Source organism: Marmota flaviventris, chromosome 13 (genome assembly GCF_047511675.1).
Source record: "Marmota flaviventris isolate mMarFla1 chromosome 13, mMarFla1.hap1, whole genome shotgun sequence".
Taxonomy (NCBI): Eukaryota; Metazoa; Chordata; class Mammalia; order Rodentia; family Sciuridae; genus Marmota; species Marmota flaviventris.
The window spans coordinates 99,044,735-99,058,621 of NC_092510.1; the positions used below are offsets into that span (position 1 = coordinate 99,044,735).

At 52.8% G+C, this 13,887-nt stretch overlaps 1 protein-coding gene across 1 annotated transcript in view; it reads left to right on the plus strand.

Moving 5' to 3' along the window:
* Positions 1-13,887, plus strand: part of Hmcn2 (hemicentin 2) — a 122,287-nt gene that overhangs the window by 3,135 nt on the left and 105,265 nt on the right. Inside the window, exons 2-4 of the mRNA XM_027945383.2 lie at positions 7,602-7,672; positions 8,795-8,953; positions 9,308-9,430. Of these exons, the coding sequence (XP_027801184.2) occupies positions 7,602-7,672; positions 8,795-8,953; positions 9,308-9,430 (353 nt within the window). The remainder of the gene's footprint in view (positions 1-7,601; positions 7,673-8,794; positions 8,954-9,307; positions 9,431-13,887) is intronic.

The following is a 13,887-nucleotide window of genomic DNA, read 5'->3' on the forward strand; positions in this document are numbered from 1 at the left end:
AATTGGTGCAAGTTGCGACTAGGAAACGAATGTAGTTCTACGGCAGGATAATTTATTATTTGGAGGCATCTGATCAGATAACTTTTTGCTCTATCATTTAAACCTTACCCAAGTTGCTTTATCTATTAGGAATCAATCTGGGCTATCTGGTCTGTTCTGTTTTATGATCATTCTTGTGCCAGGAGCCCATTGTATTAATTATTAGTCTTTATAATATGTACAAATAGAGTGAATTCTGCCTCATGTTATCTTTTCTTTAAAAAAATTTAATAAGCTTTTTATTTTAGAAAAGTTTTAGATTTGTGGCATTATTGTGAGGGTAACACAGGAATCACCCAAAACCCAGTTTCCCTGTTATGAACATCTTACATCACTGTGGTCCATCTACACAGCGAGTCAGCCACTATGGTTGTTTTCTTTTTTTTTAATTTTTTTTTTCTTTTCATTTTTTGGTTCTTTTTGGTTATACATGGCAGTAGAGTGTATTTGACATATCAACATACATGGAGCCTAACTTGCCCTCTTGTGGTTGTCCATGATGTGGAGTTACGATGGTCATGTGTTCCTGTACAAACATGGGAAAGTGATGTCCTGTGCATTCCACTGTCTCTCCTATTCCCATTCCTCCTCCCTACCCTTCATTCCCTTTGGTCTAATCCAGTGACCTTCTGTTCTTCCCCTTGCCCCCCTTGTTGTGGGTTGGCATCCACATGTCAGAGAGAAGATTCAGCCTTTAGTTTTTTTGGAACTGGCTTATTTCACTTAGCATGAAAATCTCCAATTCCATCCATTTACCAGCAAATGCCATGATTTCATTCTTCTTTATGGCTGAGTAATATTCCACTGTGTATACGTACCACATTTTCTTTATCCATTCATCTGTTGAAGGACACCTGGCTTGGTTCCAAAGCTTACCTGTTGTGAATTGAGCTGCTATAAACACTGATGTGGCCATTGATACGCTTTTTTCTAACTAAAGTTCATACTTCACTCAGGGTTCTTGAGTTTCTCTTCGGTGCCCCTTCTCTGCCCCAGGACTTCACACTGTGGTTAGTTGTCCTTTCTCCTTGGACTTCTCTGGGAGGTTGGTTTCCACTGATCTTGACTGTTTTGAGGAGGATTGGTCAGGTATCTTGTCCCTCGGTTGGGATTTGTCTTATGCTTTTTTCAAGTTGGATGTGTGTTTTGGGGTATAAGGCCCAAGAGACACAGTGCCACTGTCACGATCTCTATCCAGAGCACCCTCTGCTTGCACGTGGTCACCTGCTGCAGGGGGCACTGTTAGGTTTCTCCGCCGTGACGTCCTCCTTCTCTCTCTGAAGTAGAGACACTGCAGCCCACATGGGGTGGGGGGAGGTCCGCCCCGCGTCCTGGAGGCTACAGTGGCTGCATCAGTTATTTGGAATTCTTCTGCCAGTGACAGCCCTCTGTTCTGTGGGCACAGTGGTGCACGCCTGAAATCCCAGTAACTCGGGAGGCTGAGGCAGGAGGATTGCAAGTTCAAGGCCAGCCTCAGCAACTTAGTGAGACCTTGTCTCAAAATAAAAAATAAGAAGGGCTGGGACGTGGCTCAGTGGTAAAGCACCAATGGGTTCAATCCCCTCTACCACCTCCCCTGCAAAGACAGTTCTCTTTTCTTCCTTATTTACTTATTTAATCACGTATTTACATCAACATGGAATCAGAGACACTTCTTATTTTACACTTCAGTTCATAATCCAGGACTGCTTTATTTTCTGGCTCAAATTCTCCAAGCTTCGGAGCACATTCAGTGGCCTTCATATCCCTTGGACGAGTTCCCGTTGGTGTCGCTGTGGCATTTAAAAGGACGTAGATATTTACATTTGAGTTCTGAGCACCTCCTGTGATTGCAGGGTGCTGGGCTCATCTCCCCAGGGAGGCTGCCTCCTGCTGTGCTTTAGCAGCCACACTCCAGGGCAGAGTGTGTTGCTGCCACTGGGGTGTCCCTGCCTCTCCCTCAGCGGGCAGGGCGAGGTCTGTGTTGTGCCCAGAGCCTGTGCATTCAGCTGTATCTCATCCGTGTTTGCAGGCGCAGCCACGTGAACTATGTGACGCTGACCCTGCATTCCACCCTGTGCCCACTCTAGCTCATCACCTCGTGGGCCGGTCTAGCCCCTTCCCACACATATATTGAGGTCCTCCTGCCTCAGCCACCCCAGTAGCTATGATTACCAGAGAGGGCGTGGGGTACAGGGAGGTACAGATGAAGCAAGAATAGCAGGAATATATATATATATATACCTTTATCTTATTTATTTATTTTTTACGTGGTACTGAGGATTGAACCCAGCACCTTGCGCGTGCTAGGTGAGCCACAAAATAGGACTTTTTTTTTTTTTTTTTAAGATGTTGATAGACCTTTATTTTATTTATTTATAAGTGGTGAGCCAAGCGTGTGTGGCTTCTCTGTGGCCTCCTATTCCAGTGGCCACAGCCGGCTTCCACCCCCTCCCTGTGTCCACCCCTTGACCGCTCAGTGCTGGCCTGCCCAGATCTGGCTGCGGGATGGTCACTCCATGGCCCACGGGGAACAGCCTTCCTACGAGAGCCCAGTTCTTTTGTCCTTGGCCTCCAGACACCACTCATTTTCAAAGTCACGCGGACTCCCTGGTCTTCAGCCCGTTCCTTTTCTTGTGGCGCTGGGTGGACGCTGGCCCGGCCCTGCCTCGCTGCTCCACACCGTGCTCTCCGCCCTCTTTTTGTTCACCTTCTTCATTCTCAGAATCTTCTCGAGCGTCTGTTCTTTCAGATGAAACACAGAAAACCTCTGTCAATTTCCAAAAAAAAAAAAAAAAATCCAGTTGTGATTTTGCTTGGGATCCTGTTCAATCTCGACTTTGGGGAGAAAAGTTCTGTCTTTTTTTAAAAACTCACCTGTTCCTCCGAAGGCTGCGTCTCCTCTGTTCCCATAGTTATTTCCTCTAGAAAAGATTCGTAGTTTTTTTTCTTTCTAAGTTCCACCCATTTCTTTTTCTTTAAAAGATCAGTTCTAAACATTTTGGCTTTTGTTACTATATTAAGGATATTTTTCCATTACTTTTTTTTTTTTTTTTGCAAATGAGCATTGGTATCATGTTGGAGAGCAATTCCTTTTTGTATATTTTTTTCATTTTTTTACTAATCTTTTGGGTCATGAGTCGGATCGAGGCTGACAGCCGCAGCCTGTCCAAATTATAATGTTGTCTCCTCCAATCAAATGTCCCCTTTATCTTAAATATCTGTATCACTCCCCAGAGAGAACTTCCAGAACAATGCTAATACTGTGGCAGCTGCAGGCAATCCTGTCTTGTTCCGGTTTCACACTGTGGTCTGATGTTGGCTTTTGGTGTGAGGCTTTGGCCATTGGTGAAGGATGATGCTTTCATTCTGTCACCAAAACACAAAATGCCACCAAAGTCAAAAAAAAAAAAAAAGCAAAGAAAAAGAAAAAAGAAAGAAAAGCCAAACACCCACCTGGACAAGGGCTGAGTTTCAGTGAGTGACTTTCTGGCTTTTGCTGAGAAGTTCCTAGGTCCTTTCTCCTGTTGACCTGTTACTGTGATTTCTTAATGTGAAGCTGTTCTGCATTCCTCGCCCAGCCCTGCCTGGTCACACTGGATTTCTCTTTAATACGCAGCTGGCCTCCAGTGCCAGCTCTTTGCGTCGGACTTCTGTGTCTGACTTCAGTAGATAGGACTGGTCCGTGGTGCTCTTTGTGTTCTTTGTCAAGTATTGGCCTCAGGCTTACCTCTTGTAGTTAATAATCTCTTTTTTGATTCTCCAGAGTCGGGGCTAGGGCTGTAGCACACTGAGAGAGCACGTGCTTAGCATGCTTGAGGCCCTGGGTTCCGTCCCTAGCACCCCAAAACAAAAAAAAATTACAAAATTATACTTGTTTAAAAAATATCTGATAATACAACTCAGAAGACATACTAACACATTTTTTTAAAAAAATATTTTGGTGTCCTTCTAGGCTGTGTGTGTGTGTGTGTGTGTGTGTGTGTGTTCACTTGTATACATTCATATTCTTAATTTTCAAAATTATCGTGCATAGAGCTGGGCATCCTGGTGAATGCCTGTAATATCAGCAGCTTGGGAGGCTGAGGCAGGAGGATCACAAGTTCAAAGCCAGCCTCAGCAATTTAGTAAGGCCCTAAGCAACTTAGGGATACCCTGTCTCAAAATAAAAAAAAAAGAAAAGGGCTGGGGATGTGGCTCAGTGGTTAAGCGCCCCTGGGTTCAATCCCTGGTACTAAAAATAAAAAAAAAATGATACTGCAGCATCGCCCCTCCCACATGCTGTGTTATATCAGGAAATGTGCTGGCTGCCCGTCCTCAATAATGATGACATAACTGCTTCAGGAGGAATTATCTTAATTTATCCCACCGGCCTTCTCCAGCGTAAAATAGGCTGCTTTAGTTTCTTTACAGTAAGCACACACATTTGCAAGCGGATCCACAGGATGGATCCCCCAAATGAGACAGCTCAGTGTGAGCACGTGAGCAATTTTAGTTTTGATCATGACTGCCAGATTGGCCTCCAAAACCACTGTGTGGGTTTGCCCTCCTGTGGATGAGCCACGAGGCCGAGGTGCACCTGAGTTTCTGCCAGCATGAGGAGGTCACTCTCTTTCCAGAGTGCTAGCAAGACTTCATGCTAATTTGATAGGTGAGAAATGGTGTTCTGTTTTAATTTGCATGTGTCTGTTGGCCAGTGTAGAACCCTCTAGAGCTTCTCCCTGCATACCTTTGGGTTTCCAGGTGCCGCTATCTTTCTAAAGGGAAGAGGTGGCTTTGGTTGGCCAGGAATGAGGACACAGGTGTTCAGTCCCCAGACCTGCCTGTGCCTGCACTCTGCGCTCCGTTACTGCTATTTTAAAAGGCAACATTGCAGATAGAAACAAAGTAAGTAGAAGAGTGTAGGGAATTGCCAGGCACTTGTCATGAAGCATCTTCAAAAATGTAACATACAAGTACATATTAAAAAGTCCTGTTTTATTGGGCTGGGGCGGGGGCTCAGTGGCATCACACTTGCCTGGCATGTGGGAGGCACTGGGTTCGATTCCCAGCACCACATATAAATAAATAAAATAAAGGTCTATCAACAACTTAAAAAAAAAAAAAGTCCTATTTTGTGGCTCACCAAACTAGCACGTACAAGGTGCTGGGTTCAATCCTCAGTACCACATAAAAAAATAAATAAAATGAAGTATATATACATTCCTGCTATTCTTGCTTCACCTGCACCTCCCTATACCCCACGCCCTCACTGGTAATCATTCCTAGATTTTGAGACGGGGTCTCACGAAGGTGCTGAGGCTGGCCTCAGTATTGAGGTCCTCCTGCCTCAGCCACCCCAGTAGCTAGGATCACAGGTGTGCAGCACCGTGCCTGGCTTATCATTTCTGTGTTTTATTTGTGAAATGCACAAATCTTCTCTGTATACTTGTGACAAATGACACCCCATGGAAACCACACCCCCACCACTACGTGGAGCATTTCTGTCCCCTCATCTGGTTCCTGTGCCCCTTGGCGCTCTCCAGCCTGCAGGCTGCCTCTGTCTTTGCTTTCCTCTCACTGCCCCAGAGCTTCCTAGAACTGGCTCTGTGTCACAGCAGGTGCTGTCTGTCTTCTCTCACGCACACAGGATGGGGATCCATCCCACTGGGACCTGTGTTGGTCATTTCTTCTGTCGCACTGCTGAGTGGAACCTGATCACAGTGATCCCTCTTATCTGCAGTTCACTTTCCATAGTTTTAGATACCAATAGCTGGCCAAGATCCAAAAATGTTAAATGGAAAGTTCCAGAAATAAACAATGCATAGGTTTTTTACAGTGGTGCTAGGAATCAAACCCAGGGCCTCACACATACTAGGCAAGTACCCTACCATTGAGCTATGCCCCAGCCCATAATTCATGCATTTTTAAAAATATATTTTTAGTTGTTGATAGAACTTTATTTTATTTATTCATATATGGTGCTGAGAATCGAACCCAGTGCCTCACACATGCCAGGCAAGGGCGCTACCGCTGAGCCCCAGCCCCAGCCCAATTCATGCATTTTAAACTGCACACTATCCCAAGTTGTGTGATGAGATCTTATACTGTCCCAACCTGACCAAAGTGACTCATCTCTTTGTCCAATGTATCCAAGCAGTATATGCTACCTCCCTGTCAGTCCCCCAGTAGCTGTCTCTGTTATTGATCCACCTGGTTTTTGCCCAAGGCCAACTGTTATGCTATCATAGAGCTTATGTTTAAATGACTCTTATTTTACTGGATAATGGCAGCAAAGCACAAGAGTAGCGATGCTGGCAATTTTATCATATTGTTACAGTTGTTCTATTTTATTATTAGTTATTATTAATCTCTAATTATTGTACTTAATTTATATATTAAATTTTATCATAGGTATGTACATACAGGAAAAAGTCATATGAAGGGGTTGCTACTGCCTGGTTTCAGGGATCTACTGGGGTCCTGGAATGTATTTCTCATGGGTAAAGGGGAACACTGTACATGAATGCACCAGTTTGTCTATTCCCTGGTTGATGGACATTTGGCTTGCTTCTAGCTTGGCTCTGTTCAAACACAACCACCGTGAACATTCGAGTACAATCCTTCCTGTGGATATGTGTTTTCATTTCTCTTGGGTAATACCTGGGGCTGGAATGGCCAGCTCATGTGGTGGATGTGTGGATGACTTTTTAGAAGCTTCCGTTGTCTTCCACAGGGGCTGGACCGTCTTGTGCTCCCAAGCATTGGATGGGTGTTCCTGTTGCCCCCATCCTGCCAAATCCCTACGTGGCCAACCTGTGTACTTTTCCTCACTGCTGCCCTTGAGCAAGTGTTGGGAGCTGCCACATGGAACCGAGCGCCCTCAGCCCTGAGCCACGAGTGTGGGGGTGTGGGGAGCCAGCCCAGCTGTGTGTGAACCAGGGGCGCTGAGCGCACAGGGTGGGCTGGACCCACGCTGCCTCTCTGTTTGGGCGGGTGACATAAGTGCCTTTTCGCTGGCTCTGCCCGTGATCCCACACAGCACATGAGATGGGCGTGGCCTCCCTAGATGTCCGTCAATCTGCTGACAGGGGACATCCTGAAGCTAGACTCATCCGGCTGAAGCCTGACCCCTGGCCTCATTGAATGGCTTCTCCCCCACAAGAGGGCTCAGGGCGGCTCCTCGCTCTTTCTGGCCTGCCTTGCCCCCTGTGGGAGCTGCGGCTGAGGAGCCGTCACTCCCACCAAAGAAAAGGTACTTTCTGTGTCTGTGTCTTGGATGACCCTGACGGGTTCAGTCGTGTGATGTGAACAAGCCACACAGAGTTGGGGTTTCTGGAAGGCTCCATTCTCATTGATCGGCCCATGTTGGGTGCTTGCTTTGGGTTCCGGAAAGGGAAAGGGTCATTGTTTGCTTCTCCCTCTCTGTCTTCCCAGAATCCCTTTTCCACTGGGAGTGGGAGTGGGCTGGATGGCAGAGTGGGCATTCTTAGGGAAGTCTTGGTCACAAAGGCTGGGGACTGCTGTTGGGAGCAGGGGCTGGGCTTGCCCTCTACCCTCCTCTGCGCCCCCCTGAGCTCTGGGTCCCCCTTTCTTCCCCACAGATATTGGCCCAGTGACCCTCACAGCAGACCCAGTGGTGTTTCAGAAGGAGCTGAGAGAACTCTACGTGCAGGTGGGCTGCCCCTCCCCCGTCCCTGTCCCCTGCCCAGCCTGCTGACCTTTGTCACCTCAGTGCCCAGAGGCCCAGGTCTCAGCCCCTCCAAGCAGCCAAGAGAGCAGCTCTCCCCCTGCCCCACTGCCATGACCCCCTCAGCTCTGCCGGAGGCTCCCAGCCCACCTTGGAGGCCCTGGGGAGCTGACTTTTGGGTTCTTCCCTCATTCAGTGAACCAAGTACCTCCCAGAGCCCCTGTGCCCAGCACATAGTAGGTGCTTATTCTTTAATGAGTGAGTCTGCAGGATAGAAAGAGGCGGCTCATGGGGGTCCCCAGTTAAGGGCATGTGTGGTGGCTGAGGGCCATTGTGAGGCAGGTCAGTTCCAACCCCCAACCCGGCTGCAGCCTGCGTCATATGCCCCACGGCCACGTGGGCTCCTCTGCCACCCCAGACCGGTGGTTCAGCATCTGTTCTTGGTCCCACCCCCTGAGACCAGCTGCCTGAGGGCAGGGGCCCCATTTTCCTCCCCTGCCAGGCCTCCTGCAGGGCCTCCCAGGGTGCAGAACAGGCCCCTCACACTGGGACTCAGTAACTCACCATGGGGTGAAAGAGCATTTGCTGAGAAGTCACCAGGCAAAGTCCTGCAGCTGTGGGGGCTGTGGACTGGTGAGGGGGCGGCCGCACGGCAGAGAGCCGCGGGCGCTGGGCGGGAGGCAGGAGGGTGCACCTCGGTGGGCTGAACCCGGGGACCGAACCCGGGGACCGAACCCGGCAGGTTGTAGGCCGATGGACAGGGGAGGTGGTCCTCTTCCGCCCCTCCCGCCCTGGTCTGAACAGCCGTCTGTGGTTCCCCTGGGCTGTCTGCTAGATGTCCCATCCCTGTCCCCACTTGTAGCACTCATCACGTGGTAATGAGACACACGTGTGGGCTTGGTGGCCCACTGTCTGCCGCCCACACGTCCCCTGGGTGGCCGTCACCGTCGCAGGGTGGATGAGCCGAGCTGCTTCCCTAAGCTTGCCATGGGCTGGTGCCACGTGGTGTCTCTGGCACCAGGGCACCTCCCCGTGGCTCTGGAGAGGTCTCGGGTGGGTCCTTCTGGAGGAGGTGGGCAGTAGCCGCTGACAAGCCCCCGCCTGCAGGGAGGTGGTGACTGCCCAGAGATGAGCGTGGGGGCCATCAAGGCCGCCGTGGAGGTCGCCAACCCCGGCTCCTTCATCTACGTCTTCTCGGATGCCCGCGCCAAGGACCACCACAAGAAGGAGGAGCTGCTGCAGCTCCTGCAGCTGAAGCAGTCACAGGTGACCCTCCTGCCTGGGACACCGCAGGGTCCCCCTGGCTGCAGCCTCCAGGGGCACTCCAGCAAGGTCACCTCCGAGCCTCCTTTGACATGGGCTTCATCCCATGTATGAGGCGTCCACTGTGCTCCTGGCCCCGTGTGAGCACTGGCCCTGCACCAGCTCCTGACCCCGTGAGAACCCGGGGACTGAGCCTGGCAGGTTTCAGGCCAGCGGCCCCGGGAGGTGGTCCCTCTTCCTCCTTGTGCTGAGATGGGCACGCTCCCGATCCCCCTCAGAGCCGGGGAGGGCCCTGCCACTTACCCTGCAGCAGGTGGCCGGGGGTCCTGAGCCAGGCATGTGCCTGTGGTCTTCCAGGTGGTCTTCGTGCTAACGGGGGACTGTGGTGACCGCACGCATCCTGGCTACCTGGCCTACGAGGAGATCGCCTCCACCAGCTCTGGGCAGGTGTTCCACCTGGACAAGCAGCAAGTGGCAGAGGTGAGGCGAGGCCTGCTGTCAGGGTCAGGAGGACACTGCCCATCCCTGTGCCCTGCGTGGCTCTGCCTGCTGGGGGACTAGCAGTTGTAGCCCAGCAGAGCCATCACCCGAGAGGGGCCTGGAGGCTCTGCATTCAGGGCAGGTGACGTCATTTCAATGACACCCCCCCACCCCGCCCCGCCCAAGGCAGGTCCTTTGGGTTCACAGGCAAAAGCTTCGCAGGTAGAGAGGCCGAGGCTTGCAGAAGCACAGGGGTGGGTGCAACCGCAGGGCCACCAGCAGGTGGACCCGTGAAACTTGGCAGAAGTGCTGTTTGGGGCTCCTCCTGAGCTCCCCAGAGCCTGGGAAGCCGAGGTGGGTGGGGAGAACGGGAGCCACCAGGTCTAGGCTGTGTGGTTGGGAACATGCCCAGTCCTGTGGCCTGAGTGCCACCCTCTGGATTCCCTCGGAGCCCGGCACTCGCCAGGTCCTGCCCCTCCTCTCTGGCACCATCGCAGGCTGTTCAGAGGCTGCTGTCCCTCCAGCCCACTCCCATTGTCCAATAGCGGAGGGCTCCCGCAGGGCTGAGCTGGTGAGCACTGGCTAACAGCCTTCTCTCTGCCAAGAACAGGCTGCCCATTTCCACGGTGTAAATCTTCCAGCTTTGGCTGCGTTGGAGCTGCTCTTACAAAGTCACCAAAACAGAGTTGGGGTTCGCTGAACCTGACACTTGGCTTTCTTGGGCTTGTGTGAGCTGGCTCCTGTAAGCCCCTGGACCCCTCTAAAGCAGTTCTGCCTATAGGTCCCTGCCTGTTGTCTGCTGGCATGTCCACCTTAGGGGACCCTCTGCCTTTCCCACCTCACTGCCTGTATTCTCCCCTTGCCCCCACTCAGCACCTTGGTGGCCTTGACTGGCTCTTCACTGTCCCTGGTCTTCCTACCCCAGGGCTTTTGCTCATGCTGCATGTTCTTCCAGCTCCTCCCCAGTTATACCCTCTCAGGGGGCCCTTCTGGATTTCCTGTCGAGATTCAGTCTCCTTTCTACAGTGTCCCAGCTCCCTGTGCTTCTGTATGTGATTGTCATTTTATGCTCGTGTGATAATTTAATGTCACTAGGCTGTGAGCTCCTGAGGGCTGGCCACGTGCGTCCTGTTTGCTACAGAATCTCCAGTACTTTGCATGGCCACCAGCGCGGAGCAGGTGCTGGCGAAGTGGCTGTGGAATGAGCTCACGGGGTCCCTGTGGCCCTGGGAAGGAGAAGGTGTGAGAGGCGGAGCCCCAGGCTGGGGGTGGACGGGCCAGCCCTGCCGTCCCTCAGGGAGAGGCTTCGGGAGTTGTGTATTTAGGAACTGCGGAGAGTGTCTCCAGGGCCGTGTTTAGGTTAGCGTGCCTGAGCTCCCTGCTGACAGATGGCGTTTATGGTTCTCGGTGACACGTCAGCCTTCCCTGGCATGGAGCCCCAGGCACAGGCGGAGGCGGAATGGAGGGACCGCTCCATCCCTGCTTCTAAGGGGACCTTTCAGGGCCACCCCCTGGGACTGGGTTCCTGCTGGTGCAAACGGGATACAGGGAGCCTGGCAGGCCGCTGGAGGGCGGCTGGCCCAGGTGTCCTCTTGGGCAGGCAGGGGCCCAGGGAGTCACTGCTTCTGGGCTGTGGTACCTGGCCTTCTGCCCTGGGAGTCTGGCGGGCAGCAGGTGTCTGACTCGGTGGGACTGCTGATGGCCAGGGCTGGGCTCCCGGACAGGGAGCTCTGTTCCTTAGCCTCATGCCTCGCACGTGGCTTCTTCCAGGTGCTCCCAGACATTGGGCAAGCTGGGAAAGCAGCTGGGCAGCTAGGGCTGTGGTCACCCCCAGGAGGGGCCAACGGTGCTTTCCCTGGGGACAGCGGGGCTCCAGATGGGAGGAGCCTCCCCAGAGGCTGCAGAAGCCCGAACCCTGTGTGTGTCATTAGCCCTTCGACCTTTCCAAAGTGCATCCCGTGTGGCGGGAGTGTCGTGTTCTGCACACTCTCGCTCTCCTCTATTGAGCGCCTGCTGCATGCCGGTGTAGCTTCAGCAGATGCATGGGGGTGGGGGGGGGAGGCACTCGGCGCCTCCCAGTCGTGGAGTCGGCCAGGAGCCCCTGGGCAATTCTAGGGTGTCTAAAGGCAGCTGGAGGTCTCCCCTCACCAGGGGTTTGGCCCTGTGACCACCCTTGTGTGGACAGGGCACTGTGTTGGAGGCGGACAGCATGGCCCCTGGGCCTGTCTTGAAGATGTGTATTTTCCATCAAGAACTCTCCTGCCCCAGTGTGTCCTCCCGGGCTCTCTAGAGCACACAGCTCAGGGTACTGTCTGTCACTGGCCTGTGTGACGTGGAGGGGCCAGGGGGAGGAGAAGGGGCAGAAGAGCTGCTTGTTCCCCACCCACCTGCAGCCTGCCCTGGCCTGGGAATCCCTCCTGTCTTCTCCCAGGAGGACACTGGGCCTCTCATCTCACAGCACTCCCCAGGGCCCCGCCCCAGCTCTCAGGGTGGGCCCTGGGGCTAGGCCCTTCCCTTGCCCAGTGGTAGCACATGCAAAGCACAAATTGTCCAGGTTCTGGGGATCAGCTAGGGAGGAGGTGACCTGCCTTCTAAGACAGGAAGGGTGAGCGTGGGTGGGGAGATTCTGACCAGGTGGTTCTGATTATTGGATCTGGAGGGACCCAGAGAGCTGACCTCATCCTGGGGGAGGTGGGGCGGGGAATGGTTGAGGGCCTGGCCTGGCCAGGATGCCTGACTTGGGGCTCTGCCACCTACCTACAGGAAGCTTGAGCAGGCTCCATGGCTGTGGCCTCCCTGGGTGCTCAATGGGGCTGACAGCGTGGTGGAAGGGCAGAAGGGAACTGCCTGGGACCCCCCCATCAGGATGCCAGGCACCAGGAGGCCCGTGGGAAGCTTTAGCAATGGCCAAACAACCCCATGCCTCTAAGACGCCCCCAGTTTATCATGTTCTCTCTAGAAAAGGTTCCCAGGAAGACAGCACCCGTCTGGCAAAGGGCACAGCCCGTCAACCAGGGCTCTCTGCCCTTCTCCAGGCCCAGTCTCCTCACGCGGGCCCACGACCTCAGTCTTCTGCCTGCGGCTCCCAGGCCCGCTGGGCCTCCCGGTTCCCTGTGCATTTCCTCCGCTGCCCTGGCTGTCAAGGTCCTGGGAGGGCCTCTGGGGATGATTTATCTGCCACGAAGTGCCGAGCGGCAGCCATCTGGCCTGAGCAGCAGAGCCAATCTTTGTGTTCCTTCCCATTAGCAACTAGGAGACGAGCCGCAGGCAGCGCAGGCCCTCGGCCCCCAGCCCCGCTAACATCTGGAAGCCATTGCTCTGCCAAGTAAACACTGTGTTGCTTAATGAAAGCTGCACTCCCCGACTCCTGCTCTGGATCCCCAGGGGCATGACGGGGTCCAGGAGGTCTCGCTCCCAGGCCGGGCCCTGCAGGGGATCTGGCCTTGCTGTGGGCAAGGGGGTCTGGGTCTGACTCCCTAACTCCCAAGTGGCCACTTGTGTGCAGGTGGGCTGCCCATGATGGGGTCACTGGGTGGCAACCCTATGTCCCAGCCTTCTCTGTGGCTCAGTAGCCCAAACTGCATCTTCCCTCCACCAGCGCATCCTAGAAGGAGCTTGTAAGAGCCTTGCAACACGGTAGCCCTGGGCTGTCTGGGTAATTGCCGCCACCTCGTCCAGTAGCTCTGCTCAGTCAGGGTTCCCTCCTGAGGATGGACAGTGGTCGCAGGAGTGCCTCCATGCTGTTGGGGAGTGACTCTGCCCCCCTTCAGCTGGGAACCCTGCTGCTCCTCCTAACAGTCACTGCCCCATGGACGAAGAGCCTCATCCCCCTCCTCGGCCAAGACAGGTGGGACTTTTTCAAGAGACACATTACTTAGAAAGCTGGGCAGACATAGAAGAATGAAGTAGCTCTAAGTATAAAAACAGATGAGTTTTCAGAACACTGAATTCTTATGCTGTCATAACTGAAATCTTGCCACATATGTTTTAGCTCAGTCTGAACAGAACATACTCATTTTCTAAATCTCCGGCAATTCTTTCAATTCCTTTCTTTTCCCCTTCCCTTCCACGGAAGATCACGTGGTAGGTGGGGCTGAAGCACTGATTCAGAGCCAGGGTGGCTGACAGGTCGCACGCTTGAGACCACTGTCTGATCCCGTACCTGGGGCAGACATTGCTAATCTACAACAGAACTTTTCATGACTGAGACTGAATGTGGCTCCCCAACATTTTTTTGAACAGCACCCAGAAGCCACTCGAGTTGACTGGAATTGGTAGGTGACAGTGTACCTCTGTGCCTGCTCAGGTATTGGTTCAAGTCATGTGAACTATTAACTTAAAAAGAATTTTTATTTTGAAAATTACTATGAAAAATTCATACCTATCACGAGATCCAACCTTCGTTAACATTCTTTCTCAACATGCTTTATCTCTATACTTTTTGTGCCCACAAATAA